The sequence below is a fragment of the Pavona decussata genome, unplaced genomic scaffold (assembly GCF_977016875.1).
Source record: "Pavona decussata unplaced genomic scaffold, jaPavDecu1.1 SCAFFOLD_34, whole genome shotgun sequence".
Taxonomy (NCBI): Eukaryota; Metazoa; Cnidaria; class Anthozoa; order Scleractinia; family Agariciidae; genus Pavona; species Pavona decussata.
In genome coordinates this window covers 270,865-297,645 of record NW_028145457.1, presented here as the reverse complement: position 1 = coordinate 297,645, position 26,781 = coordinate 270,865, and the positions used below count along the sequence as shown (strand labels likewise).

Sequence of the window (26,781 nt, the reverse complement as noted above, 5' to 3'; positions counted from 1 at the left end):
GGACGACAACGCAAAACAATAAATAATCTACATTTACACGGTGCTTAGCGACGCGAGTTTCTTGTTACTAATGGCGAGTAGCTTGCGCTCGAACAATGAAAAAGTAACTGTTCCAAAAATTCAGTCCAATTTGAAGGATCTCGCAGTTTCAATTATTTTTTTGGTGGGAGCCCTGGTTCTTTTGAGAGACAGTCTCGGGCTTGCACATATGGTCCTCGCCGTCTGGAATTTGCCATGCTTCACCCTAAACTTATTATTCTGGGCAGAGTTACTTTAGCTTATTGGCCTTCATTTCAGCAAATAATAACCAGTTAGAAAGCTTATAATGCCATCTACTCAACGAGGAAACCTATTTTATTTTACGTGACTAGCTTTTCGTTCGATTCTTTGGCCTCTGTATTTTGTTGCGTTCTATCCGTTTCTGGTCCGAAATGAATAGTTTGCTGTGAACCTCATTATGAAAGCGAGGCTAAGTGCAAAGTTTTCATAATGAAAATTAGTTTTCATTCATATGCAAACAAAACTAATTTTTTGCACTTAGCCTCGCCTTCATAATGAGGTTCACAGCAATTCTGAAATGGCCTAGACTGTAAAGGCCGGGGAGAAAACAGTACAAGGACTTGGCAAACGAGTTTTACCAATACATTAGACTTATTAGTCACGAGTACTAGTGAGAACTGTGATGTAAGAAAGAACTGGGATAATAACCTAGCACTCAACCTGTATAGGTGTAAGCTGGAAGAAAACGGAGCACCTCGACTCTTAGGGGCAGTTATTAAAAAGACAGTCTAGCCGTTGTTCAACAAAACCACGTTCTAACTCATTTTCAATTTTGCCAACAATCATATCTAAACATTGTCTGCTGGTGACGGTGACAAGAAGGCTTGCATCCGAGACTAGAAAACTATTTATCCACTTCAAATAAACCACTTATACACAGATTTGGAGGTCAACTGATTGTCTTAAGCCGGGGCCTAAGTTAGACTCTGTTTAAATAACTGACCCTTAGAGTTTCGGTAAGAACGGCCTCTGTTTTTCTCAGATATTAACGCTGGGAGAAGATGGAAGCGAATGGGAGAGGATAGAAGCAAGCAACGTAACAATTTCTTGCCAGTATTTAATGACCTTAACACCATACATGATTATATCTACGTGGAAAGGGTTTTTTCTTACAACGGCAAACGCCAATTGGACGTAAAATACAAACTACTTCATTTCATCCGAAAGAAAGTTGAAACTGAGTGAAAATTCAACCCTAACTTTTCATAGTACACTTTTGTCAAGACGTAAAAGCAATAGCGCCCTGTCTTTCGAACAAAAAAAGGTTTTCAAAACTAACATTTTGTCAGTTACATTTCATGGCGAAACATACTGACTATTCACAAACTAAGATTTTGTGGACTGAGTTTTACCTTAAATTCATCGCTTTACAAACATTAGAAAAGAAAGGGAGAGAAAGGGAGAAAAAGGGAGAGAAAAAACTTCCAATTTACTGATAGAAGTAAAACCCACAACAAGGATAATGATTACAAAAACGTTATTTAAAATTACTTACAGAAACTCTGACTGTACATGATAAATCGAAATCTTTGGTTGCTGTTTAACCGAGCGTTGCAAATGTTTGAGGTTGTTTTCGATTCACAAGCTCTCAAAACAAACAAGCAAATGGCTTTTCTGCCACAAAAAATGAGTTATACGATAACATGTGCTGGGGGGGGGGGGGGGGTCTTCACTGGGGGTATTTCCATCTAAGAATGCTTCCATCTGTTCCTATGGAGATAATCCACTTGCAGTTTGGACAGATTTTCACTCTTGTGATTCCCCCTCCATGTCCTTTTCCGACATGTGTCACCAATCCGTCGTTATATTTCCATACCTAAGGACAAAAAGAAGCAAAGCTACTATCAGAGATAAATAGGCACACTTCAGGTGTGTGTTTCATGTCTGTTGTTCCACTGTAAGGCGTTCATCAATAGCTTGACCATCAAACTAACACTTCTTGTTATTAGAGACAAAGGTTGCAATAAATTGTAGTAGATTGACTGCAGTGTATATTACCGTTGCAGATTATTGTTGTAGGTAGATCTTATTCTTCGCAGGAAGTAGAAATTCATAGGAAGTTTAAGCGACTCTATACAAGAATGCCACCAAAACGATGATTTGATTAAGAGAAGATCGACGCTCCACAAGCGAGTCATAAATCTTCATGTACATATTCAGCTGCAATAAATTTTCAAGGACCTTGCAGCATCTTTTAATTAATTTTAAACTTAAATGCTAATGAAAGTATTAAGCACAGTGTCCTGAATAAGCAAATAGTTTCATCATCATATTCTCTGTATAGGATAACTGAATAGATATCGATTACAGCAAGATGCTAAGAGTAAATATTAAAGAGCTGCCATCTACTGGGAATCCCTCCTGATAGTTTAACGGCTACGTACTTTGTTCATTAAACAACACCAAGAGGGAAGAATATTGAAGTTTTAGACGTTTCCTAGTTATTATCTATTGAAGATTTTTCACATATCCCTTGTTGGAATAGCATCGAAATAGTATATCGCATAAATTCTGATAACTTTTGGCTCCTAGTTGAAGACAGGTGTAAAATTTAGCGCAGTGTTACGGCCTCAACCGAAGCTGTAATTCAATTGCTAGCCGGGACACATATAAATATGACGATTGTAAAGAGCTGACCGGCAACAGAATGCACGTTTGACTTACCAAAACCTCTTTGTCGTCTCCTCCAGTAACAAACTGTGAGCCGTCAGTTGATATATCCATGCCGTCTATAGAGCCCTGCTGTGAGCCTTCCAGTTCTCTGATCTGACTTCCATCATACGTTTCCCAGTACATGATCTGTTGACAACACACACATAGCTCACATAGGTTCCTCAAAACAACCTTTAAGAAATGCTACCCTCGCTAAGTAGTTTCATAAACAAACGAAAATTTCATTTTCATGGCACCTTTGTATGAGTGACCAGGACTTACCTTTCGGTCTGTGCCCGCGGTAATGATCTGTGATTCAGCGGGATTGTAACAGATCGCTTTGAACATGGTGTTGGCAAACACGATTGTGTAACGTACCATGTTCCTGCAACAATCAAACACTGAAGGTCAATTTACGCTTCTGATATTTCATTTCACACAGCTGGTAGTTCACAGGGTCACAACGAGCTACGTAGGATCAGAGATCAAGGGGGTGGAATCAGAAGCAAACAGCTATTCTGACGAAGGTAACCTTTGTCGAAACAGCTGTATGCCTAGGATCGCAAACCACAGTGCCAGCAGTAGATTTTGAGGGAAAAGGGATCGGGCTGTGCGATTTCTGAGGGATACGAGACCGTACTTTTACACGGTTTTGGGATTGTATAAGTGCACATTGATTCGGTATCATAGGTATGTTGACGAACTTCTGAAAAACTAAAACTTACTTTGAGAGAAGGCCTCTGACTTTGCTCTGGGAAGGTCAAGTTAACCTCTAACACCTATCTATTTGATCCACTCGCCTGCCTTCGCCTTATTCGACACTGAATCTTGACCAGTTGAGAAAGGAGCACCCAACGGATCGTTTCGGTAAATTATCTGTTCGGAAGGCCCTTGATCCCCTACAATTTTCTAGAGGGAATTTTCACCTCGTACGTTCGTGATATGGAAATTTAAGGCCTACTGTTTTCGGATTGATAAAAATGTCGTTTCCAGTACCGAAAAAAGTCAGCTAAGATTTTCGGAAAGGAAATAAGACCTACGTTTTTCGGGAAATGGACAAAGATGCCCTAGTAATTTCGAAAAGACTCAAGTTGCCCTAGAATGACCGAACAGATAAAAATATTATAGACTTAGCGCGGCCTAAAATGAACCTACAGAGCTTTAAAGGCACTCCAGATAGCCTACAATACATATATATATAGCGTTTCAAAGGATCTGAGAGAAAATTGTCATTGGGTGCCCCTGTTAAGAGGACAGTTGGCCAAAACTACAGTGGAACCTCGATTTAACGAGCCTCTATACAACGAAGTCCTCAGTATAACGAACGATATTCTCCAGCCAGGAATTTTAAAATGTATGGAGCAGAAACTCGATATAACGACCCAAATCCCCTAGTCCCTCGGCACTATGTTAAATCCACTGTACGCACGAAACGGTTTCGTTGACGACCGATCTGGGATACACTAATGACCCACAGGCTCAGATACTTGCTGCAATATTGCGCGCGTCTTTTGAAGTATCCAGCCCTTAGCTAAATAGTGAATATTGGCGCCACCTTTGGTATTTTACATGTAATGCTTATAGTCAATACGTTATTATTAGTCACCGATAGATGTAATAATAAATATACTGACTCTAAGTCCCACACAATGCATGTCCCGTCTTTGCTTGCTGATACACACTAAAAAAAAAAACAACAACGATGATTTCAATGTGAGTCATATATGACAAAGCACATTTCCTTTACACTGTAATTCTGTATTTTTTCGATAATTACCGGGTCTACGAGGCACAAATTAACATGAACACCTTAAGATTTGTTTGGGATACTGGCGTTTACTTGAAGCGTTTGTACGCAATGCATGTTATGAAACTGATTATTACGGATCAGTAGATATACTCAATAGGAGTACTGTACAGTCCCTGAAATGATCCCCAACCCCGATCTGATCCCAAATTGACCCCGAAATGATCCTTTCGGGGGTTGTACAGTATTCAAAAGTGGGGCGGACGACCCGCTAAGGCATACAAGTTAATTTAGGTACTGTAACCGTATATACTTCTTTCCTTCTGACAAATTCGTGCTGTGACAACTAAAGGAAAGAGTGCCACATTCCTCGTGACTCTTGAATTTGCCTAAGGTAATTTAATACGGATAAAGTCAGTGTTGATGACGTTACTATTAAGTCAGTTTTTTAACGTTTTTGTTTTTATTTTCCTCACAATTTAGCAAACCAGAGCCCGGTTGTTAGAAAGCCGATTAACGTTAATCCCCAATTAAAAACTAACCGAGGTTTTCATCTCGCTTATTTTAAATGTTTTCAAGAGCTAATTTTAAGCTAATGGTAAAGAAAAGTCTAAGTCAAAAAGGATAAAAATCTTTTGGAAGAATCTTTATTGATTGTCAATTAAACTCGCATCAAAGTTCACGTTAACCCAGGATTAGCTTAAGCGGGCTTTGAACAACTGGCCCCTGGACTGTCAAATCATGAAAAAATGCCAGGTCCAGGAGGCAGAGTTTCACTTGAAACAATACCCGAATACATTAGAGGTAACGCTTAAGGACGGTGCCTACTAATACCGAAGTATTTCTGCGCAGTTTATGACTATGCGAGAAAAGCAGATCTTAGCAAGGGCTATTGGAATCAAAAAGAAAAATGGGGGTAACCACGCATTTTTCAGAGATAATTAAGCAATAATATCTCTAAAAAGCGCCAAAATATAAAGCAATGTATGGGATTTTTTCCTAAATTGAAGCTTAATTATCTCTGAAAAATGTATGGCTACCCCCAATTTTCTTTTGAGATACCAAAAGCACTTGCTAAGTTCTGCTTTCTCCGCATAGTTTTAAACCACGCAAAATTATCCCTGTATTAGTAGGCACCACCCGTAGGAAACCCGAGTATCTCGAGATGAGCAGAACGTATACGCAGTAACAATAGTAGGCACCGTCCTTTACAAAAGCCAGTGGCACCGTTTAACATTTGTTGACCAATTAAAAAAAATGCGATTACTGTTACTGACCGTTACTGTGCAAGAAAGAACTCGGGTTAGTAAATCATGCTTACCTCTTTGTCGTTTTTGCGAACTTTTAAGCAAGTAACCGCACCTGAAAATATTTTGAACATGCAGTCATTAGCAAAGGCCGCGTGCACAAGTGTAATGTTTTTTTTTTTTTCTTTTTTTTTTTTATGGCCAACATCTTCCATGCACCCGTTAAGGACCGAAAACGCACCCGAAACAGACTTGTCACCTAAAGTTGTCGCATACTCTGTATATAATCACTTTTATAAGAACATAAGAAATACGTATGTCCCAGGCTGTCGCGCTATCCAGGAGATTCACGAGTAGACTATTATTTAGCGCACAGACGCTCAGTTGGTAAGTCCACTGCTCGCGGTATCGTAAGGTCTTGACGATATTTTACTCATAAAATGTTTCGTCCGCAGGTCATGTATAATTTTTTTTTCAAATCCACTTTCGCTTATAGTATTCCGTAGCTCCTATTTAGCTCATTGACAGCTCAACTGAAAAGAGTGTTGCATGCTATCGCAAAATCCCGGGTTTGAGTTCCACAAGAGCCTCAATTTTCTTCAGGCTTTCTTTACAAGTATTGTAGTAGCTAAAATAATCGCTAATAGAAAGGTAAATAACTTCATTCTTCTTGTTCGTTAGACCACCAGTACTTTGACGCAAATTTGCTTTCACTCAAAACAAAAGTAAGCCCTGGGTAAAGATTCGTTGCTCGGGGAGGTCTTGTTTTTTTTTTTAGCAAGCTTATAATTGGAGGGATTTTGGCGATCCAGTAGGTTGGGCTTGAAAATAGTAACCGCTTGAACCAATAAGCTGGAAGCCTGAAACAGCTCGGCAAAAAAAAAACAAAAAAAAAAAACAACCCGAACAGTTCATGGGCTTATGATCAGGAGGGCTTACAATCGAAAGGATGCTGACGTCTGACACTTTATGTTTTTGGTGGGGGAGGGGTGGGCACGTTGTTCTTTTTGCTCACCTTTGTGTTTTTCTTTCATAGCTCCTTTTAGTTTCCATCGGCGATCCCCAACCGCCCAGACTCGAACTTCACCCTCTCCTCCCCCACTAATGATCTGCCTGTCTTGGGAGTCATTAGTGGTAGCGACTGCTGTTACACCTATCTGATGGGCGTTGTCTATTTCATACAACAGCTTGCCAGTTTCTGGTGTGAACGCACGTATTTTGCCGTCATCCCAACCTAATCAGACAGAAAACACATAATACAAAGTCAAATCGTCTTTTCGCTCTGTATGCCATGACGTCATGCCAAATAATAGTTTCCCGTCCATCCCTCCAACTTCGTCAATAAGTTCATAACAATTCCCTAGCAGTATGCAGGATTTTTGTCCCATGAACCTAGTTTAATGACCTTAGCTCCCACGAGTCTCCTGTCGCTCAGTGGTAGAGCATCCGAACTAGTAATCGGAAGGTCTTAGGTTCGACTCCTGATAGGAGCAGTCAGATTTTTTTCCGAATTTTTTTTTTGCCTGTGTCACTTACTGGATAATACATCATTCTCGTTTTCCTTTCAATTCTTCATTTTTCTTTTTGCCAACTTAAGGAATGTGAAGGAATATATGATTTTCTCGACTGAGTTGGTAAAACTGCTTTTCATATGTAAATAAAAATTACTCAGCATATGAAAAGCAGTGACATTTGTACCAATATAAAGCTAACTCCAGCCTCGCTTCAACTCAAGGGCCTGCTCTCCCCTGATACAAATCAGACCACATACATGAAGATGATTACAGCACATTTGGCCATAGGTTGCTTACCACTGATGATGCAAGTGCCACATCGCATGATAGCAATAGCATTGCACGTCATATTAGGCACAGTGATCCGCACAACCTCCTGGTTTGTTGTAGTGGACCACACACGAATTTCACTCTTACCACAAGTAAGAAACAGGTCTGAACACTCACTGAAATCAGACAACAAATCACAAATGTCAACACGACAGAACTAGGAAAACTTGCTGAAAACAGACACATTGAAATCAGCGAATGTCAACATGCAGAAGCCGCAGATCTTATGAAAACTAGTCATTAAGGAAAACCTTGCATTATGCAATAATAATAATAATAATAATAATAATAATAATAAAAACGTTTATTTAAACACAATAAAATTACAGCATAGCTGATGCGGTCGTGTCTAAGTAAAAACTATGAATACGAAATGCAGATTAAAACAATAAGTTGAGATGTCAGTGTTCCACAGAGAAACAAATTTTCATGACACTGTCTTTGCAACTCATTTCAAAACTGAAAATTATGTTGTGAGTTGAGACAGTATTGCTACAATGTATCTCGCTGACATGGAAGAAAAACTTATTGAACATTATTTGCACAAATATATATAATTGTTAATACTTGTATTCTGGGTAGAATGTGTTTCGTAGAGCGCTCAATTCGTTTGATTGAAGAGCAATGTAGGCAATAAACGATGAAAACTCCTGAAGCCTGAACTTCTGTTAAGAATTATATATAATTGTTATATATTTGTTAACAATTTTTTTAAAAAAACAATATCCTTGTGTCCCCAATAATAGATTCCCTGAGTTTATAACTTAAATTAGCACCCTTTTGGGCCCAATTGTTCAAAGCCTGAGTAAGCTAATCCTGGATTAGCGTGAACTTTGATCATTTGAAGTTTAATTACTAAGCAATGAAGAATTTCTTCCAAAAGATTCTTAATCCTCAGTTTTGGCATAGACTTTCTTTACCTTAAGCTTGAAATTAGCCTTTAAAACCATTTTTGGCAAGCGGGATGAAAACATCAATTAACTTTTAATAATAGGTTAGCGTTAATAGGCTTTCGAACAACCTGGCCCTGATGAATAAGCTCAGTGACAAGTTGCTGAATATACTTACTAAGGAAATATGACATCATTTACTGGTGAGTAATGGCATGTCTTAATCCTGACATACATGCTGTCTTCAAAGGCGGTGTAATTAAAGAGATACATCTGAGAGTTTTTGGTTCCCACAAAGAACTACAAAGCAGCAGTAACATAATTTAACAGTCAGACAATGTGAAATAAAAACAGCTTACAAAAACAAAAAAGGATTATGAAGCAAAGATCACTGAAAGTCTTTCAGCAGTTATTGAACAGTGTCAAATTTCAACCACAGCCTGAGGCACAGCAATAATGACTGCCTTTTAGCTTTTCTCCTATCTACTGTAAATCTTTATTAAATCTTATTTCATAAATGGTTGTTTGGGTGTTTTATCTTTCTGATTCTGTAACAACTGATCTTTAGTCACACTCAATAGTATAATGATAAGTTTTAAGCCATCTTGTTCCCACTACAAAAATATTACGTTTTGCTTTATTAATTGCACACAGTGTTCAGTTGTCCTAACTGTAATCAAATGTACAATAATTAAATTACTGACATACATGAATAAGAACTAAGACTTAAAGTAGTCTATGACTAAGTTGTCGTCACATGGTACCATTGCTGTAATGAACACACTGTACACACCTGATGTCCTTGTCCCCGCAGTGCTATTGATGTCACTCCACTATCCAATTTGACAGCACTAATTTTAACACATATAAAAAAAGATTACAATAAGAAACAGAATCCCTGTAAACCTTCATGACCATTTTGAAGGAAATAAGCACAGAGATTCAATACCCAAAGAAATTTTAAAAACACTTCCTGAGGGAGTCGTCCCTGTGACAAATTGTAGCCCACAGTGTGACATATTTGTATTATGCTGTTTGTTTTGTGTAGGGAAGAAAATCAAGACATCTTGGAGAAATCCCTTAAAACAAGGTCAGAACCAAAGACATTTACTGAACCCATACATGCATGATGCCTATTCTATACCTGCCAACTTTTTCTGAGTCAAATGTGTGAGATTTTTGTCTCGTCATGACAGGGATTTCCGAAAACGCCCCAGCTACATCTGAAGAGTTCCGAAGATTTTCCGAAGACTTCCAAACTTTGGTCTGAAGATGTTCCAATGAGCTTTGAGCACTTCCAATTCAAACAAATTTTAGCGTGTTGTGATACAGTTAGGCCACAAAGTAGGGAAATTGAATTGAATTTTTGTTATTAATCATGTGTTAAAGAACAACTCTTCCAGATTTGTTAGTCAGGCGTGAGAAATTGTCCTTGATGCGTGAGATCGATGTCTTTAGTCCGCAGGCATGAGACTCACGCATAATGCATGAGAGTTGGCAGGTATACTATTCCGAGAATCAATACTGGAAGTCACATTGGTGGGTTGTAAATGCCTGTCAGCAGCCCAATGTTGCTCTTCCAATTCTGTATTGTACAAAATTAACCTCTTCCAACAACTCAGGGCACTTATTCTAACATCCCTGGGCTAAATTACCAGCCAATGGCTGGGGGAAATGAGCATACTTCACCAAGAAATTGGCCGAAATCAAGCCTATAAAATACTCTAATTGAAAGTGTTTCAACGTACGGAGATTTCTTGTAATTATCTCCTTTCACTCTTTTGATGATGGCAACTGTCCCATCTCCAGCACCAACCAGCACATCACCAGTCCTGAGAATACGCACAGCAAGCACTCCACAGCTGAACCTTTCACCCTCTTTGGGTCCGTAATGAGTCATCAGGTAATTCCTGACATTGATCTAAAAATCCAAGTAATTATTAGGCTTTCACTCAGCACAATAAATGTTAAGTCAGTACTTAGGTTATGTAATTTGGACTTAACTGTATCAAATCTGTGGAGGAAATCCCACAGTGACCAGTACTTTCCTCTTGTACTGTTCATTTTACATTTTCATATAATTGTTAAGTAGGAAGTATAGAGAGGCTTGCAATCTGTACTTTTCATGGTAATCTGTAAACAACAGTTATAATTCATGTTACCAAGTCTGGTGAAGGCCCTACAGGATTCAGAATCTTACTAGAATTCACCAGACTAGGGTATTGATTGGTGGTGAGGAAGCTTCCTCATTACAGAGTTGTTACCATATAAAGTTTGAAGACTGTGAGAGGGTTGATACAATTACAGTTGAAATGAATAAACAGGAAACGATCAATAAACAAATTGAGAAAAAATAGCATGCAAGGTCAAAAATAGAGATACAGAAAAATAGTCAGCTCAGAGCAGAAGAGATCTAAATGATTTTCAGACCTGCCAACAAGAAAATAAGATTAAAGTATCTCTTAGGTTTTTTTTTTTAAATTCCAGATGGATCAGTTTAGTTTGAAGAACTGATTCTAGAATTCCTTCAAAATGTGTGGTTTTGGGGATGGATTGAATGCATTCTGGAATAAGAATAACGGTTAGATTTCTCATTTCTGTGCACTTTCACTGACACAAGATAATTTAAAGAGCAATATTGTACTCCCAGTAACTCCATAAACCTCTAATGAGGAATTTCTTGTCATCATTGTATGTATTCCTATTCCGGAATAGGGTCAATAAAACATACCTTAAGTCATTTGAAATAAAAATATTGCATTCTTCTTAAAACGTCCCATACCTCAAGAATGTCTCCAGTAGTAGTTCCACAATAAAAGTGAGAGTCATCGTTGCTCATCTGCAAAGTACAATGAGATATAAATTAATACACATATTAATTTGATACCACAACTTTAATATTTCCAAAGTGTGCCCCTCATACGCTTATTTTATAGCGGAGCTCTGCACGCCGAAGGCATGACCGTGGAGCACCATGGGTAAGAAAATATGCTAACCTATTGATGTGAAAAATTTGGGTTTTGGTTATGATATCACTGTCCGTCCGTCCATCCGTGCACGGCACCACAGGAAAACCAATGCAAATGGCACAGCAGCGGGTGAAACAAAGCGACAAAGCACGAGAAAATTACTCTTTAATAGACGGCACATAAAGACAGAGCCATAAAGACAGTGTACTTTGCCGTTTCAATTGTCTCTGTGCACTTTGTAGAAGTCGTATTTGAAGTGATGCTACAAACTCACGCTCCCCTTTGCATGCTAAAAATAACACAAATGAAATTGCTTGCAAACAGATTACTCATCAGTATGTGGCGCATCATAATCACTATAATCATCAAGTTCTTGGTAAACTATTACCAAGTTAACAGAGTCATATTATTCAGACATTAGCTGAAAAGGTTTACTTTAAAATGAACTGTCAAGAACTTACCTGGATGCACTTGACTGTACGTTTTAACTGCCCCATACTAACTTCTTGAGGACGTATCTTGCGATTTTCTAAATCCAGATCCCACACTCTCAAGGTTTTGCTACAAAACAACATCACATTTAAATTGATATGATATCAAATGAGATATGTATTTATAAATTATATGACAAATCTCCTATAAGTTGTACTTACTCTCCACCGGTGACAAACATCTCATCACTCAAGTTAGCATAGGCCACTGCAAAGGTGGTTCCAGCACTCGGGGCTCCCGCTGGGCTTCCACAAATAGGTTGGCCTGTTTTTACATCCCATACCACAATGCTGCGTACAAAAACAAATCTTCTATGAAGTATTATGAAGAGGTCCAGCTAATGACACAACTACATTATTTTGTTTAGTGAATTATGTATTACAGTACTGCCTGAAACTATTAAACCATTTGCCGCGATTTTGCCTCGGTCGAATCGCGGTTTTGATCTGCAGTTTCACCTCGTCAAAACCCCGTCTAACCGCAACGAAAACCCTGGTTTAGCCTAGGCTTTTTGTGGTTGACTTAAGCCGCGGTGAAGGGCAGGATGCGGTTGGGTTTGAATAGGCCATTGTTTGCTTTGTTTTCATGTTCTTCAAGGACAATAAGCGAACTGTCAGGTTTTAGGTGTGATAAATTTCACGGAAGCGCATTCCCTCTCAAGGGTAATAATAATCAAAGCGTTTTGTGAGCGAACTCATGAATTGAATTGGTAAATGTAATATTTCGAATTATGCCAAAAGTTATTTGCTTAATGCGCAAAACAATTCATTAAACTTCACTCGCACAATTCCTTTCGATATGCAAAGCCACGTAAAGGAATTACAATGGGACTAGTTGGGCATAAGTGAAAAGGCACTACCACTCCCGTTGTGGCTGAATGACAAACTGCGAGCGTGATCCAGGTTTCCTTCCAAGGACCGCCGTAAATTAACTTATTATAACTTTTTTTTCGCGTTGTGTTGCTACTGAATGAAACTTGATACACGTGAAGGAATTTGGTTGCCTAGCACGTGACTGAAATCTTCCCGGTGTTTTCATCATGGCACGGTCCTTTCTACGTCCAAACGAAGGCTTCTCTCAATGTTTTAAAACATCGGAAGGGGCTTTTCACTTTTGCTAAAGTTGCCATTTTCATTTTATCCAAAGTAAATATTAATAGAAATACGTTAAGCATTGCGGTAATTTTCCACATTTGTCTTTGTTCCAAGTGAATTGATCTTATCGCTCACACTTGATACCAAATCAAATCTATCACGAAGTTTTAGTTTTTCGAATCCGGATTACATTGGCAATATATTTGGAGGGATTTTCACTTTGTTTTTCTCCGCGTCCCTACTGAAATCCGATTGCATATTTTGAATTCAACGTCGCTATTTCGATTGAAGTGTTATATTATATTCTTATCTACTTTGTTGCGCACTTTACATCAGGAGGAAGGGTTATCAGGAGGTTTATCAAACGAATAGAATATCTTTCTTGACTGTGTGGCGTAAACAGCAAGAATTAAACTGAAACTATGTCTTTTGCTCTGTGATTATTGACTGTAGCGTGACAAAAACTGAACATGTTCCAAATGCAGAAAAAGAAACTTTCGTCAGTCTGCCAAACGAATTGTTATCGGTCGTTCGGTTTCCGATTCGGTGAGTCTTTACAAATTCTTTTGTTTGAGGGCTTCTTTAGGATGAAAGGTGAGATAATGTTTGACAATACCCTGACAATAGTAATTAGTCATTTTTGTATTTTTACCGAGGCATTTCTGCGTCTAATTCACCGCAGCTTTCAGTTGCTTTCGTCTTTGCCATGGTTGCGGTTTTCGTTCCACCGCGGTGAAGTTGCGGCAATCACGTTCGGCAAAGACGAGGTTTTACCGCGTGCAAATGGTCCAATAGTTTCAAGCGGTACTGTACATGTTACACTACTCAGGTACTGCAGAACAGAAACTCTTTTGTATTATAGTACCTTGAGACTTGCTAAATTTCTGCAATCCACTAAATTTTGTGACAGAAATTGAAGTGTGGCTTTTTGTAATCAATTACTTTACAAACAACCACGATACATCATTTGCACATTCTGGGGTTCAAATGGAGACTGGGGACCAGATTTTAAAGTTTCATTTGATCAGAAATTATTGGACTCCATCACAAGAAAGATCACATTAAAACTGGCACTTTACCAAGTTTACGGTTCCGTGATTATATTGCAACCATGTAGACGGCTTTCAGATATTTGAAAAATATCTGAAAGACTATAGAGACTGTAGAGACTGTATGCCATCTCAGACTAGGACATTTGTATGGAATTTGGGCAACCTTTGACAGGTCACAGCCCGGTTACTACGCAATGAAACATAACCTAACTTCTTGAACTTACTAATTTATATGTGATCTTTCTAGGGATAAGGTTTAGTTCTTCCTATGACGCAATTTGAGCAATGTGTAAACTAGGTCCCAGTCCCTCTATGAACTTCGGAACGGGCAATTGCAATATTGGAGAACTTACTATCCTTATAATAATAGTACTAATAATCATTATTAGTATTATTAGCTGTCTTGTATTGTTTGGTGTTGTCTGTTTTAAGAAAAACAAAAATTAACACAGCATCAAGGCTGCTGCCTGCCTCCTTGCATGACATTAGGTCCTGAAGTTAATTCTGGCTCCCAACAATCTAGCTTGGGCTCCTAACTTTCAATTTTGGTAGCCCAAAGGGCTCCCTGAAGTTTTCCTTTAAGGCAGCAGCCTTGGGCATTGTTTAACCCAAAACATTGCTTCAGTTAAAGGAAAAGTCATGACAAAATTATTCAAATTCAAGCCTCCAAGCCAAGACATTAGCTAATACGAAACTGTCTTTTTGGTTATTATTGAAGGCAAGGTTTGAATGTTATTGACCAATGCAATAAAATGGAAAAGGGCTCTTTGGAGTACCTAAGAAAATTATATTGTATTTTACATGTATCAAGGTCACATATCCACAACCTTTGGTTTCTGCTGATTGTACATCTACATGTACCTGAATTTTTGAAAACACCAGTACCTCCTAATACAGAGCTATTTTTGCACAGTTTAGGACTATGTGGGAAAAGCAGATCTTAGCAAGGGCTATTAAAACCCAGGGGGTAGCCATGCATTTTTTAGAGAAAATTAAGCAACAATATTTTTTAAAACCTGTAAAACACAAAGCAATGTATGGCCTTTTTTTTCCAAATTAAATCTCAACTATCTCTAAAAAATCAACCAATTCCAAAATAGAATCTTTGGCTGAAGAGAACAACTTCGACTTGAATAACAGCATCTTTACTCCTAGAAGTTTTCCGACATCTGAGCAATTTACATTTCATTCTGTTGAATGTAAACAAGTCGAGGACATTATAAATATAATGCCTCTTAATAAGGCTCCTGGGATTGATAAAGTGCCAACTCGAGTCATCAAAGACTGCCTGCCGATTATAATCCCTTTTGTTACATCAATCATCATTGCTTCTCTTTCATCTTCAACATTCCCAGGGATCTGGAAAACAGCCGAAATCACACCTATTCCCAAACAAGGCAATCATGAACTTCCTAACAATAATAGACCAATTTCGCTACTACCAGTGTTGTCAACGGTCTGTGAGAGAGTCGCTTATAATCAGTTTGTCACCTATTTAACAACGAAGAAGAGGCTGACGACAAAACAAAACGGAAGCAAAAAATGGCACTCTACTGAAACATCATTACTTCGCACGATTGATGCATTTCTTAAAGGAATAGATCATAAGAAATTAACTGCCTGTGTTCTCCTAGATATGAGCAAAGCGTTTGATAGTGTCGACCACCAAATACTGTTACGAAAACTACAAGACGTTGGCGCCTCAACTAGTGTGCTACAATGGTTTAACAGCTATCTCACAAATAGATATCAAGTTGTACGAATTCACTCCACTGTTTCCAATCCAATACCGATTGAATATGGAGTACCTCGGGGCAGCATCCTGGGCCCCTTATTATTTAGTATATACGTTAATGATCTACCAGAAGCTCCACGGAATTGCTCTACTGAATGCTATGTAGACGATACAAAATTGTTTGTTTCTTTTCATTCACAAGACACCCAACGGATTGTTGAGGAGATCAACAAAGACCTCCTCAGGGTGCGCAACTGGTGCTTCAGAAATCGGCTATTACTAAATCCAGACAAGACGCAATTAATTGTTTTTGGGAGCCAACAGATGACTTCGAAGCTCCATGAGTTTCGTTTGTCTTTGTTGGGAAAGACATCTTCCCTGTTCAATCAGCCAAAGATCTCGGCGTGATTTTGGATTCGAACTTAACATTTGATGATCATATTAAGACCACAGTATTGGAATTTATTGCACGCCTTGCGCAAATTAATCGTGTCAAACACTGTCTTGACAGAACGTCTTTGTTAACCGTGATAAACGCCTTAGTTTTCAGTAAGTTGTACTACTGCTCGAACGTCTGGGCAAATACCACAGAGAAAAATATACAGAAATTGCAGGCTGTGGAGAACTTCGCTTGTCGAATCGTCAGTGGCGCGAGAAAGTACGATCATGTAACTCCCTACTTAAAAAATTTGTCTTGGTTACCCGTTAAGGACGAACTATACTACCGCCAAGCTACCATGGCTTTTAAGTGCATTTCCGGACACGCCCCCAAATATCTGACGTCACAATTCATTACCCGCGAGCAAGTTACCAAGTGTACAACTAGGAGTAGCCAAAAACTTAATGTACCTCTTTTTAAAACAGCCTCAGGTCAAAGAACATTTTGTTACAGAACTGTTAGACTTTGGAACAATTTAGACCCCCTTTTAAAATCAAGCCGTTCGGTTCAAGTTTTTAAGCGTACCTTAAAGAATAAGCTTTCAGACAATTTTGTAAATACTTCCTGAACTTCATTTATTTTTAGTATTTTTCTCGATTATAAAGTTTAGATAATGTTGTAATTGTTTTCTTAAATTTGATTAATTTTGATTGTGTAGTTATTAGTAACTTAAGTATTTAAATAATTGTTCCTGAAGGGCCCCATTGGGGAGGTAACAATAAATTATGTATGTATGTATGTTAATGCATGGTTACCCCCAAATTTCTTTTTGGAAACCAAAAATGCTAGGTAAGATGTCCTTTTCCAGCACAGTCATAAACTGGGCAAAAACATCCCTATATTTGTAGGCAGCACTCATTTCTTGTGCCATCCCAAGATGTGCAGAACATACGTGCAGTAACAAAAGGATGCACCATCATTAACTCACGCCTCTTGGAGAGTACGATGTGAATAGTAATTTGCCATTCAAAGTTGCCAATATAAAAAAAAGGTTGTGTGGTCTTTTTTTCCCCTCTCTTCTTTCTCCTTTCTTCTCTCTTTTTTGCATGATTCAGTGTCGTTTCAGTCCAATAGAGTTCAAGTTTTCATAGTATTGGCCACCTTCTCATAAATTTGGGTTGATATACAGTGGTGATTTAAACACTTCTTGGGTCTTCTTGGGTGCTTACCATTTACGCAAACCACCCAGATAGAAATTTTCAGCATAAATACAAAAATTGTGATTTAGCTTGTCGTAACAGAAGATGGATAACATGCAAAATGTATGAACATCAGCTGTAAATCCCAAAAGGAGTAACAAAAATGCATTACTTTGACCAGAAACCCATAATTTCAGAAGTACTCCAAATGGAATGATGCATACCATTTGATTTTCCAACTGGAATTTCCAGGTTTTCCATGTAAATGGTAAGCGATCCCTTGTTAGTTACCACTCTCCTTAAACCTCACTCAAAATATAAATATTTTGAGCTTGTTAAAAGTGATTTGCAAGTCTCTGTAAATGATTGCAAGCATGTACAAGTTCTGGTCCAAAAGAATTTCATGTCAATGCAAGTTTCCTAGTTGCATCAAAATGTAATTCCATTGGCCAAGGTTTAGACTATAAAACTGGAATCACAGCCATCTAAGAAATGTTTTGTAGTAAATGTTTTCATACTTACGCTCGATCATCCTGACCTCCAAGAGACACCAAATATTTGTCATTTGGAGAGAAAGCCAGTGCTTCAACTTTAACTTTGTGAAGTGGGACCAGAGTATGCAGTATGGAACCCTGTTCAAAATCCCAGACAATTACATCAGCTTGAAACCCCATGTGGGTCCTCTCACCAGATGCAAGATATTTTCCACTCTTGGAGACCGCCAAACAAGAAACAGCGCCTTTGTGTCCTGATAGAAGTCTCTGTCGCAGTTTGGAATCTTCTGGTGAGCTTCTACTTTTCTTCGTCCCTCCTTTAGCTCCAGCACTTTTGTCTTCTTTGATTTCTTCAACAACAATTGTGTTGCCCAATGGATAAATAAGGTGTTCTCTGTCGCTGTTGACTAACAAGCCACCTGGAACTTCCCCTGAAAAGACGTTTGCGCTCATAGATGTAACAAATTTTCCAAATCATAAAGTAAGATTAACGTAATTAAACATAAGCTCAAGAGCGATTCTTTTTACAAAGGAAGATTCTGTACAAAGTTTTTTGAGACTGAAACTATTTTGCAAGCATGCGAGCGAAGGCAAAAGGACACAAAAATATGCTAAATAACAGTGATTTCACGTTACCTGCAAACCCAATGATCGCATGAAGCTCGAGAGGTTTTATTTCACCCATGGCGACTGCTTTCAAACGGTACAATAACAAAAAAACAGTACAACCAAAACTCTCAGTCTTCCTCTCGTATTTTTCTGCTTTTAGTTTTATCGTCCCGCGCGTTGCCAATGGAAACGACGCATGTCCAGGTAAATATTCCGCTGACTTTACATACCGCGGTATTTTCATTTTTTTAGTGTCCCGTTACTTCTTTGTTTTCTTTCTTTCTTTCTTTCTTTCTTTCTTTCTTTCTTTCTTTCTTTCTGTCTTTTTTCTTTCTTTCTTTCTTTCTTTCTTTCTTTCTATCTCTTTTTTTATTTCATTTATTTTTTATTTTTATTTTTTTAATTAAACACAATATTTTTTCAACGCCCCCTTTTTTTTTTTTACTAGCAAGACCCCCGCAACAAACGTTGAAAACAAGGTTGGGTCTTTTGCAGATTTGGATCAGTGAAATTAGGTAAACAAAAGTCGGAGAAAGGTTCTAATCTTCTCTAACAGGCCAACAGGCACTCCCTTCGTACTTTATACAATTCTATGATCCTTCCATATTTATATTATTGCAATTTAGCTTGGGCTGGTACCTATAAGTCAAACCTTCAGAGAATTGTAACCTTACAGAAACGTGCGTTAAGAATAGTAAGCAATTCTACATACATTGCCCATACTGGCCCTATTTTTAAGGAACTTAAACTCTTAAAATTTCACGATATCCATTCGTTTCAATTAGGTACTTTTATGTTTTCATTCAAGAACTCTACACTCCCTTCCAAATTCAATAACTTTTTTTTGCTGTATAGTGAAATCCATATTTATAATACTAGGAATGCTCAGTCCTTCCGCTTGCCACTGTGCAGAACGAACACGAGGAAGTTTTCAATTTACTTTCAAGGTCCAAACTTTTATAATTCGCTAAATTCTGACATAACTAGTTCTCCCTGCTCCGCTTCTTTTAAAAGAAAGCTTAAAGATTTTCTTTTCTCTAGGTATTAACTTCTGTAAGGCTGTATTTCTCAACTAACTTACTTAATATGTGTGTGCGTGTGTGTGTGTGTACGTGTGCGCGGTCAAAGTTAATTATCATAAGTCCATATTGTAATTCTAATATAAGATAGCTATTTTTTAAAAGTGAGGAAGCCTGACTTTATAAGCCTCGTGGTTTCTTTCAGGTTTTCTCGCCATTTATTTTCTTTCGTCAATTTTAATCATTTTTTTTCCATCTGTAATTGTTGTATGTGGCAAAATAAATATTGTATTGTATTGTATAACAGAGCGGTCTCCCAAAAGGACCGCAGACATTAACGACTACATCTTTATCTCATATTTTATTAGCAGAGAAATTGAGCAACTCTGCTATCGCTAAATATAAATCTCTCCCGGCCAAAACCACAATTTGCAGATGTATAAAATTTTAAAACTGTCGTAGTTAGAATCTAAGGGCAAGAAAGCCATTTACCCTGTTTATTGTGACAATCATTTTCTTGAGGTGGCGCACGCGTAGATCATACGACCAAAGTGGTGTTTGAAAAAAAATAAAACTTTTGTAATAGAAAAAAATTAATAACACCTTTATTTTGTTTTGCACAGGATAACTCTCAGACGTGCTAGTTTGTTCAAATGGCTAATTCATTTTTTCTCCTTTTAAAGTTGGCATGTATTTGTCTCATTTGTACTTAATTAGAGTCAATATATTTATTTTAGTTAATGCTCTAGTGTACCATGAGCTAACAAGGGTTTTCCTTTTGTCTAAAGAAATTCCAACAATTGTTTGCATTATCCATAATTAACTTTTACAATAAAATCATAAATGTTTATATGTCTTCTGTTGCCTTGGTTACCACGGACTTTGTCGCCGGCTAACTTTTGGTCATATTCGTTCTTCAGTATATATTTCCTTGCTCTGTAAAATCTATGAAAGTAAGCTGGAAGAAAACCTATTATACCCGGAGTAGATATTTGTAGCTATTGATTGATTATCATATTATAAACGCTGATATTTTTACAATTCCATTCATGTCCTACTTCCAAGGAACAAATTTTTTTTTTTATCTTAGGGGCTGTTTACATTGAGGGAGGAGGATCCTAGCTCTAGGAAGATTCAAGAAGGCGGAAAAAATTTTCGTTTGGTTTACATGCAGAAATTTTGGCCGAAGGGGTTACCAAGTGGAGAAGTCGGAAAAGAAGAATAAGTAAGAATAACTGACTGCTAGGACCCTCCTATCTCTCAGCTAGGAAGATCCTAGTGCTAGGACAAAGTACAAATTTTTGCATGTAAACTGACTACAGAAAACATATGGTGCTAGGATGATCCGCCCTCTAGGATCTTCCTCCCTTCATTTAAACAACCCTTAGATAAAATTCGCGATAAGGTAACAAAGGAAAACAAAACAGAGCATAGATGAAAAAATAAAAACAAAAATGTTTTGATAATAAGCCATAGGATACAAAACCACGAATGGAATATATGGGGCCAGACTAAAAAACAATTGAAACATAAAACCAAATGCAAGGCAAAAGGGTAATTTTATTACCCAATATTAAAAACAAAAACAAAAACAACAATTATTAATTAGAAAAGCATAAGGTGATATTTTAAAGCTTGCCGGAGATATGATTCGTCTGTATGCAGTAATACTTAATCATAACCTGTCGCGTTAATGCACCTAAACTTACCTAATGATTTTCCGTATACAAAAGAAAATGGTATATACTAATAAAGGTGTCTTCGATAAAATTGATTAGTTCAAAAACTACGACGCTTAATCTTACATCGATATGAAACGACAGACAAGTGCTATGAACTGACCGTAAGGAGTGCCTATCGGGGGAGGGGGAGGGGGAGGGGGAAAGCTCAAGGGGGTGCCTCAGGTATAGTAATATAATAATGCCGGCGGACAGGGAGGTGCGAATTAGGTCAAGTTGTAAGGCCCGAAAGAAGTTTTGTTAGGCGAAAACTGGACCCTGACAAGTGTAACGCCCCGGAACGTAATCCTAAAAGAGTCCATCCTTTGCACAAAAAATTCCCTTTGTCTACTCTGAAACTTCGTACCTCCCCGTCCTTAAAATACCTGGGTACCCCCTCCGGGATCGAGAAACAGAGAACACCATAGGAAGGTGCAGGCCGAAAGCTTTGAATCGGAATGGTCACAACTAAGCCGGGTCGTGTACAAGGAGTTACACCAGTGGAGGTTTGACGCCGATTTGACGTTCAAGAGAGAAACAGTAAAACAAAAAAATCACACTCATTTAAGGGCACCTTCTTCATTTATTTATTTCTTTAGTACCAGACAACTTAATTCAATCGGAAATTTGATAGTAAGACCACTTAGGTTAGAACAGCTCCTAGCTCTAGGAAACGAAACATGGTTCCATCTAGACTCGAAAACAAAGCTGACAAATGACAAGCACCCTTTGTAAGTCAACTTATTCGTGTTACATTAATATGTACATTTAATTTTTATTCATTTACTGATAACGTAATGTTCATTTGTTGTCCTTGAGACTACACTAAATCGAGAAGGTAAGTCTTGGTTCTCTGGACTATGAATATTCAGCAACAGCAAATGTAGTTATTTACAACATTCCACATAGCTGCGCGAACTTGCCTGATCCGCCAACAGTACAGAACGGGATTCAGTGACGAGTTGAAGAACAGCAGCGTCGACGCAAAATTCCCCACTGGGAGAAGAATGCTTATATAGGACGGTTTCGGATTTATGTACATCAGAGCTACACAAGTTATTGGGATGTAGCACAGCAATAACGCTACATAGACATAGCGCATTGCATTCACTGATTTCTTGTACTGAGTGATGGAAAGGTAACTTTCTTCCCGGTGAAGATAAAACTGGTTTGAGACTTGCATCCCGTGCCGATGTAACATGCGATGGATTTTGAAGTGCGTAAAAGTTGGGATTACTATGAACAGCGCAAAAATAACACAGGAGAGAAGAAGCGCGAGTCTTCCTGCCAGGAGGCGGGCGATAGGAAAAATCAAACTGGTTATCCATACTGACAAAACTACAGTGTTTGCTTTGGTTATTGTCACTACTTGGCGATAGCGAGCTCGAAGACGCAAAGCCAAGTATCTATCGATGCTTACTGCGACCATAGTTAGAAAAGACACCGCTACAAAATAGTCGCTTAACAGAGGGTAAACTTTCCAGGAGAAACAGCGAACCCAGTGGCTTTCCAAGAGGCCGGACAAGCAGTAGGCAATGTACATAGGTTGGACAAATAAACCAACAAAGAGATCGGATAATGCGAGGCTACGAAGAAGGGCTTTGGAGGGTGAGTGCAGAGAACGGGTTCTTACAAGAGCTGTAAGCACCAGAGCATTCCCAACAAACGCTGTTATTGAGAATACTGCGTTGAACGATGCTGATACGATGTAAGTGTAATAGAGACTCTTCGGCACTTGGAGCAGTAATTTAGGATCGTACGTGCAAACGAAAGCTGAAGACTGGCAACCTGACGTTTGATTCAAAGAGCAGTTCGCCATCGCGGACAACTTGATAATAGTTTCTTAGGATCCTTAGATGCGTTTTTAACTGATTTCTGAAGATCTTGACACAAGGAATGATGCCCAAGTCAGCAAAACGTTGAAATAGAGGATTTACGTAAATTGCAGTTCCGTCAGTAAACTGTTTAAAACATGTCTTTTCAATTAGGTTGTGATTACTTAAGGGCGAAACATAAAAATTACCATAAATTAAGTAAATAGAGTGAACGGAAGCGCTCGGCATAAAAAGTGCCGATTCATTTCACAAAATAGATGATCAAACACCAAAAATCAAACGCATATTTTTGTTTTAGTTACACTCAAATGGGAGGTCCTTTATGTACCACATGAAGGCAATAAATGATGGTAATAGTGAGAACCGAAAAGTTGCCTATGCTTTGAATGAAAACGTATTTAGCGAGATCTTCCCCACAAATGAATAAATGTTTATATAAGCTCATATAATCTGGCTTGGCCTCCGTCCTTAGCTAACCTAAATAAGAATTTGGAAACTTTTATTTAATTTTCAACTCGAGGACAACATCAAAATGGAAAACTCCTCGCAAAAATTTCATCCATAAACTACAAAATTGGAACAAAGCATAACCCAGTGACTATAGGACAGTTTATCTCCAGTATAAACACGAAGTTTTGAAGCTTATAACTTTAAATGAAAATTGAAAAATTATGATTGAATAAGAGAACTATTTCCAGCCGATACTCAGAGAATAAAGAAATCGGTAGGTAATCATCTATCCTATTCAGCTATACAAAGGGATTTTACGTTAAATCTTTTGAATGACAGAAGTGTTTCCTTTCAAGGAAGTCGTAATAACTGCATTCTATTTTATTTTCCCGTTCTAATCATATTGTTTGCGCATAAGAAAATTTCTATTTGTGTACACGACGTCAAGAAATGATTCGTGTTTAAAAGTCGGAAACAATACTGTCAAAATTTTTATGTAGATGTCAGGTTTTACTTTATTTGCTTCTAGGACATCACGCTGATATAATGTGATAAAATAGAATGACCGCTATTCACGTCCCAAACTGATAGTAAAAATTTTAAAACACTATTATTTTAAAGCTTAAATTGCGATAAAATTTAAGAAGTAAAATAAAAAAAAGAGAACGTTTCTTTAAAGGCTAGGAAGATTTTTTCAAAAAAACAAAAATAGCGTAAATGACTAATGAGTTATATCGTGTTCATCAGTTTATCTCGCTCAATTAGAGGTTGAAATTAAATCGCTTGTGGTATATTTTATTTTTTAAATAGAAAAAGCAAGTTTGCTCGCATTATTAACATTACAGCATTTTTGGTCTTCCGTCTTTGTTATTCTATATTGTGTATGTCAAACCATAATACATAAAAATCACTTGGCGTCGCATCTACGATGCGATCAAATTTAATGACCACCGGTGTACCGGTTATTCGAAATGAATTTAATTGATTATAGTGTTTGATTTTGAGTTTTCCAAACCAAACCCAAGGCTAAACTGGTCGACACCACTGTCACTACGCTTTGTGTGGTCTACATGTTTCATTCAAGTCGAGATGAGCTTATTATATTATGAACAGCCATAGGCCTTACGCGTTATCATGGACTCACGAAAATCTAAAGCTTGAGGTTTCCTTTCCTGTGCTTTCACTGCTTAAATGATTCACTTAGAGTGGTATAATTCTTCATTAGGTAAAGCAAATGAAAGAAAACTGGAGGTATGCCGAACGGTAACGAGAGCGATCTGATCTGGTGAAAACATTTTCTCTTTCATTGCATCATCTGCATTTATGGAATCTGTCTCCTGAGTATCCATGTACTGTTATAAATGAAGAGATAGTAAAATTCATACGGACGAAATGGTCGAATAACCATGGTTCGGAGTCAGTTTAGTTTAGAAACTGGACCCCATGAGAAGAATATGACAAGTCTCTGTACGCCCTGTGGACCTAGCTTGGTCCAACGAAATTAGAGATTCTAGTAAGGAGCTGCGTGCTTTCTGCGATCTGGAGGCAAACGTACAATAACTTTTAAATTCTTACCCACTGGCAAGCCTGGCAATAAAAACGGCCATATTAATAAGAAAAAGGCAAGAAAAAAAATCGAGCGAACATGGTATGGCAGCTCGAAATATAAATCTCTAATAATTTAGTTTTAAAATTGATCATGTGAGTGATTAACTGAACAGTACCTAACTCACGCCGCAAACACGTGGGGTTGAAACTAACTTGTATCCAGGGTCTTGCCAGTATTCAGAGACAAAGATAGTCCCCGGGGGGTTGGTCCTCAGGATGAGGCTGACCTTGCGCTGACTAAAAGAGTTCGAAGGCTCTTTGTGTACGGCAGCATTGAACCCAATCTCGTACCCAGAGTCCTCAGGCTTTTTGGTCATCGGGTAGGCGCCAGGACAGACTCTGGAGAATAAGAAAAAAATTAAATTTTTTAATTGGCTGCTCTGTGCAAGGTCCGTAACGGCTTCCATTGTTTTACCACAGAAATCCTGCGGTAATAAAATTCCAGTACCCCAGAGTCTCTCCTGGCGTCCACCCGCTGGCCAAAGAGCCTGAGGACTCTGGGTACAAGATTGCATTGAACCTGAATGAAATGGATGATTTCACAGGCAATCTGCATCTTAACTAATTAACCGTGCTTTGTCAGGTCTAAGTAAATTGCAAAAATGATGGAGCAGAGAATTAATAGTGTTAAGTGATTCCTACTGAGCGTTAGCCCTAGCAAGGGAATGGGAGAGAACACGAGGCAAGGAAAAAATCTTCGACCTCGGCGGGAATCGAAGCCACGACCAACCTCGTTACCAGGGTCTCTCCTCTTCCCGTCGCTCCGGGGAACAAGAACAGAAAAGACCCTAGGAACAAAGGTGACCTATGCTCTTCCGACTGAGCTACGAGAAAGAAAAAAGCAAGTCGTGGGCGATTTTGGTTGTAAATGTGAAGAATGTGAAACACCATAATAACCCCCGACTTGCCCTCGTCTGGCCCGTGCCCAGCAGCAAAAAGTAACCGCCGGCACGGTTTTTTTTTTTATTCAGGCATTGTATGGTTATCTGCATTGTATGGTTATCTGCACTGATTCAAATGTTTTGCAAGATCACCGGATCTTTATTACCCAGTAAACAAGAATACGCTTCCTAAACGGCATTGTAAGTATAGTCACATGTAGTCATAGTCAATTTCTTTCCACAAAAGCAAAATTTATCACCCGAGATTTTCGAACAAAACGCATTCAGTTCTCGTCCCCGGAGCCGCGTTCCTTTTGAACAGCGCCAAAGAACAAACTAACGTGAAAAAAATCAGTGATCATCTAAAATAAACTAGCATATACTGAAGCTGACCCATTCCCCTTCACCATGATGATAATAATGATGATGGTTATTCCCCCCCCCCCACCCCCTCCATGGAAGGTGGGGGTTAGAATGAAGTGCAAAGCGTTTGTAAGCAGGCTCTTCCAAAGCCTGACATATATTTCTGTCAAGTAAGACCTCAGCCTACAGGCAGCGGAAGTTCTCTGCAAACAGGAAAAAAATGTCTGCATTCCCCGCCCTTTGCGGCTTTAGAGTGCTTTCGAATAGTTTCAATTATTTGTTTGACAATGCCAATATCATAACGTGGTACCGTGGACCACTACTCTTTAATAGAAAAGTGTTAAAGTGTAAAACTGCTGCTTCTGCCCAACCAACCAACGGAAAATCTCTCGTTCAACCAATGAACTAACGAAATAGGATGTACACACTAGACATTTTTTTTGC

General features: G+C 38.3%; 2 protein-coding genes across 3 annotated transcripts; both read right to left on the bottom strand.

The window, feature by feature from the left end:
- Positions 1 to 1,099: 1,099 nt before the first annotated feature.
- Positions 1,100 to 18,652, bottom strand: LOC146484294 (cilia- and flagella-associated protein 52-like). 2 transcript variants are annotated; one of them, XM_085104868.1, is made up of 15 exons: positions 18,491 to 18,652; positions 17,883 to 18,285; positions 12,063 to 12,191; positions 11,871 to 11,970; positions 11,223 to 11,279; positions 10,189 to 10,361; positions 9,234 to 9,291; positions 8,619 to 8,740; positions 7,518 to 7,666; positions 6,722 to 6,940; positions 5,781 to 5,821; positions 4,347 to 4,393; positions 2,995 to 3,097; positions 2,725 to 2,859; positions 1,100 to 1,876 (listed from the first exon to the last, which is right to left on the bottom strand). In XM_085104868.1, the coding sequence occupies exons 1-15, from the start codon at positions 18,537 to 18,539 to the stop codon at positions 1,730 to 1,732; spliced, it is 1,932 nt and encodes a 643-aa protein (XP_084960994.1). In that variant the 5' UTR covers positions 18,540 to 18,652; the 3' UTR covers positions 1,100 to 1,729. The 2 variants fall into 2 exon arrangements, with proteins under 2 accessions (XP_084960994.1, XP_084960995.1); XM_085104869.1 differs by lacking the exons at positions 1,100 to 1,876; positions 2,725 to 2,859; positions 2,995 to 3,097 and adding an exon at positions 3,117 to 3,495 and having other exon boundaries at positions 4,304 to 4,393.
- Positions 18,653 to 21,770: 3,118 nt separating this feature from the next.
- LOC146484293 (melanocyte-stimulating hormone receptor-like) lies at positions 21,771 to 23,636 on the bottom strand. Its single transcript, XM_085104814.1, has one exon. The coding sequence runs from the start codon at positions 23,017 to 23,019 to the stop codon at positions 22,069 to 22,071; it is 951 nt and encodes a 316-aa protein (XP_084960940.1). The 5' UTR covers positions 23,020 to 23,636; the 3' UTR covers positions 21,771 to 22,068.
- Positions 23,637 to 26,781: the final 3,145 nt, after the last annotated feature.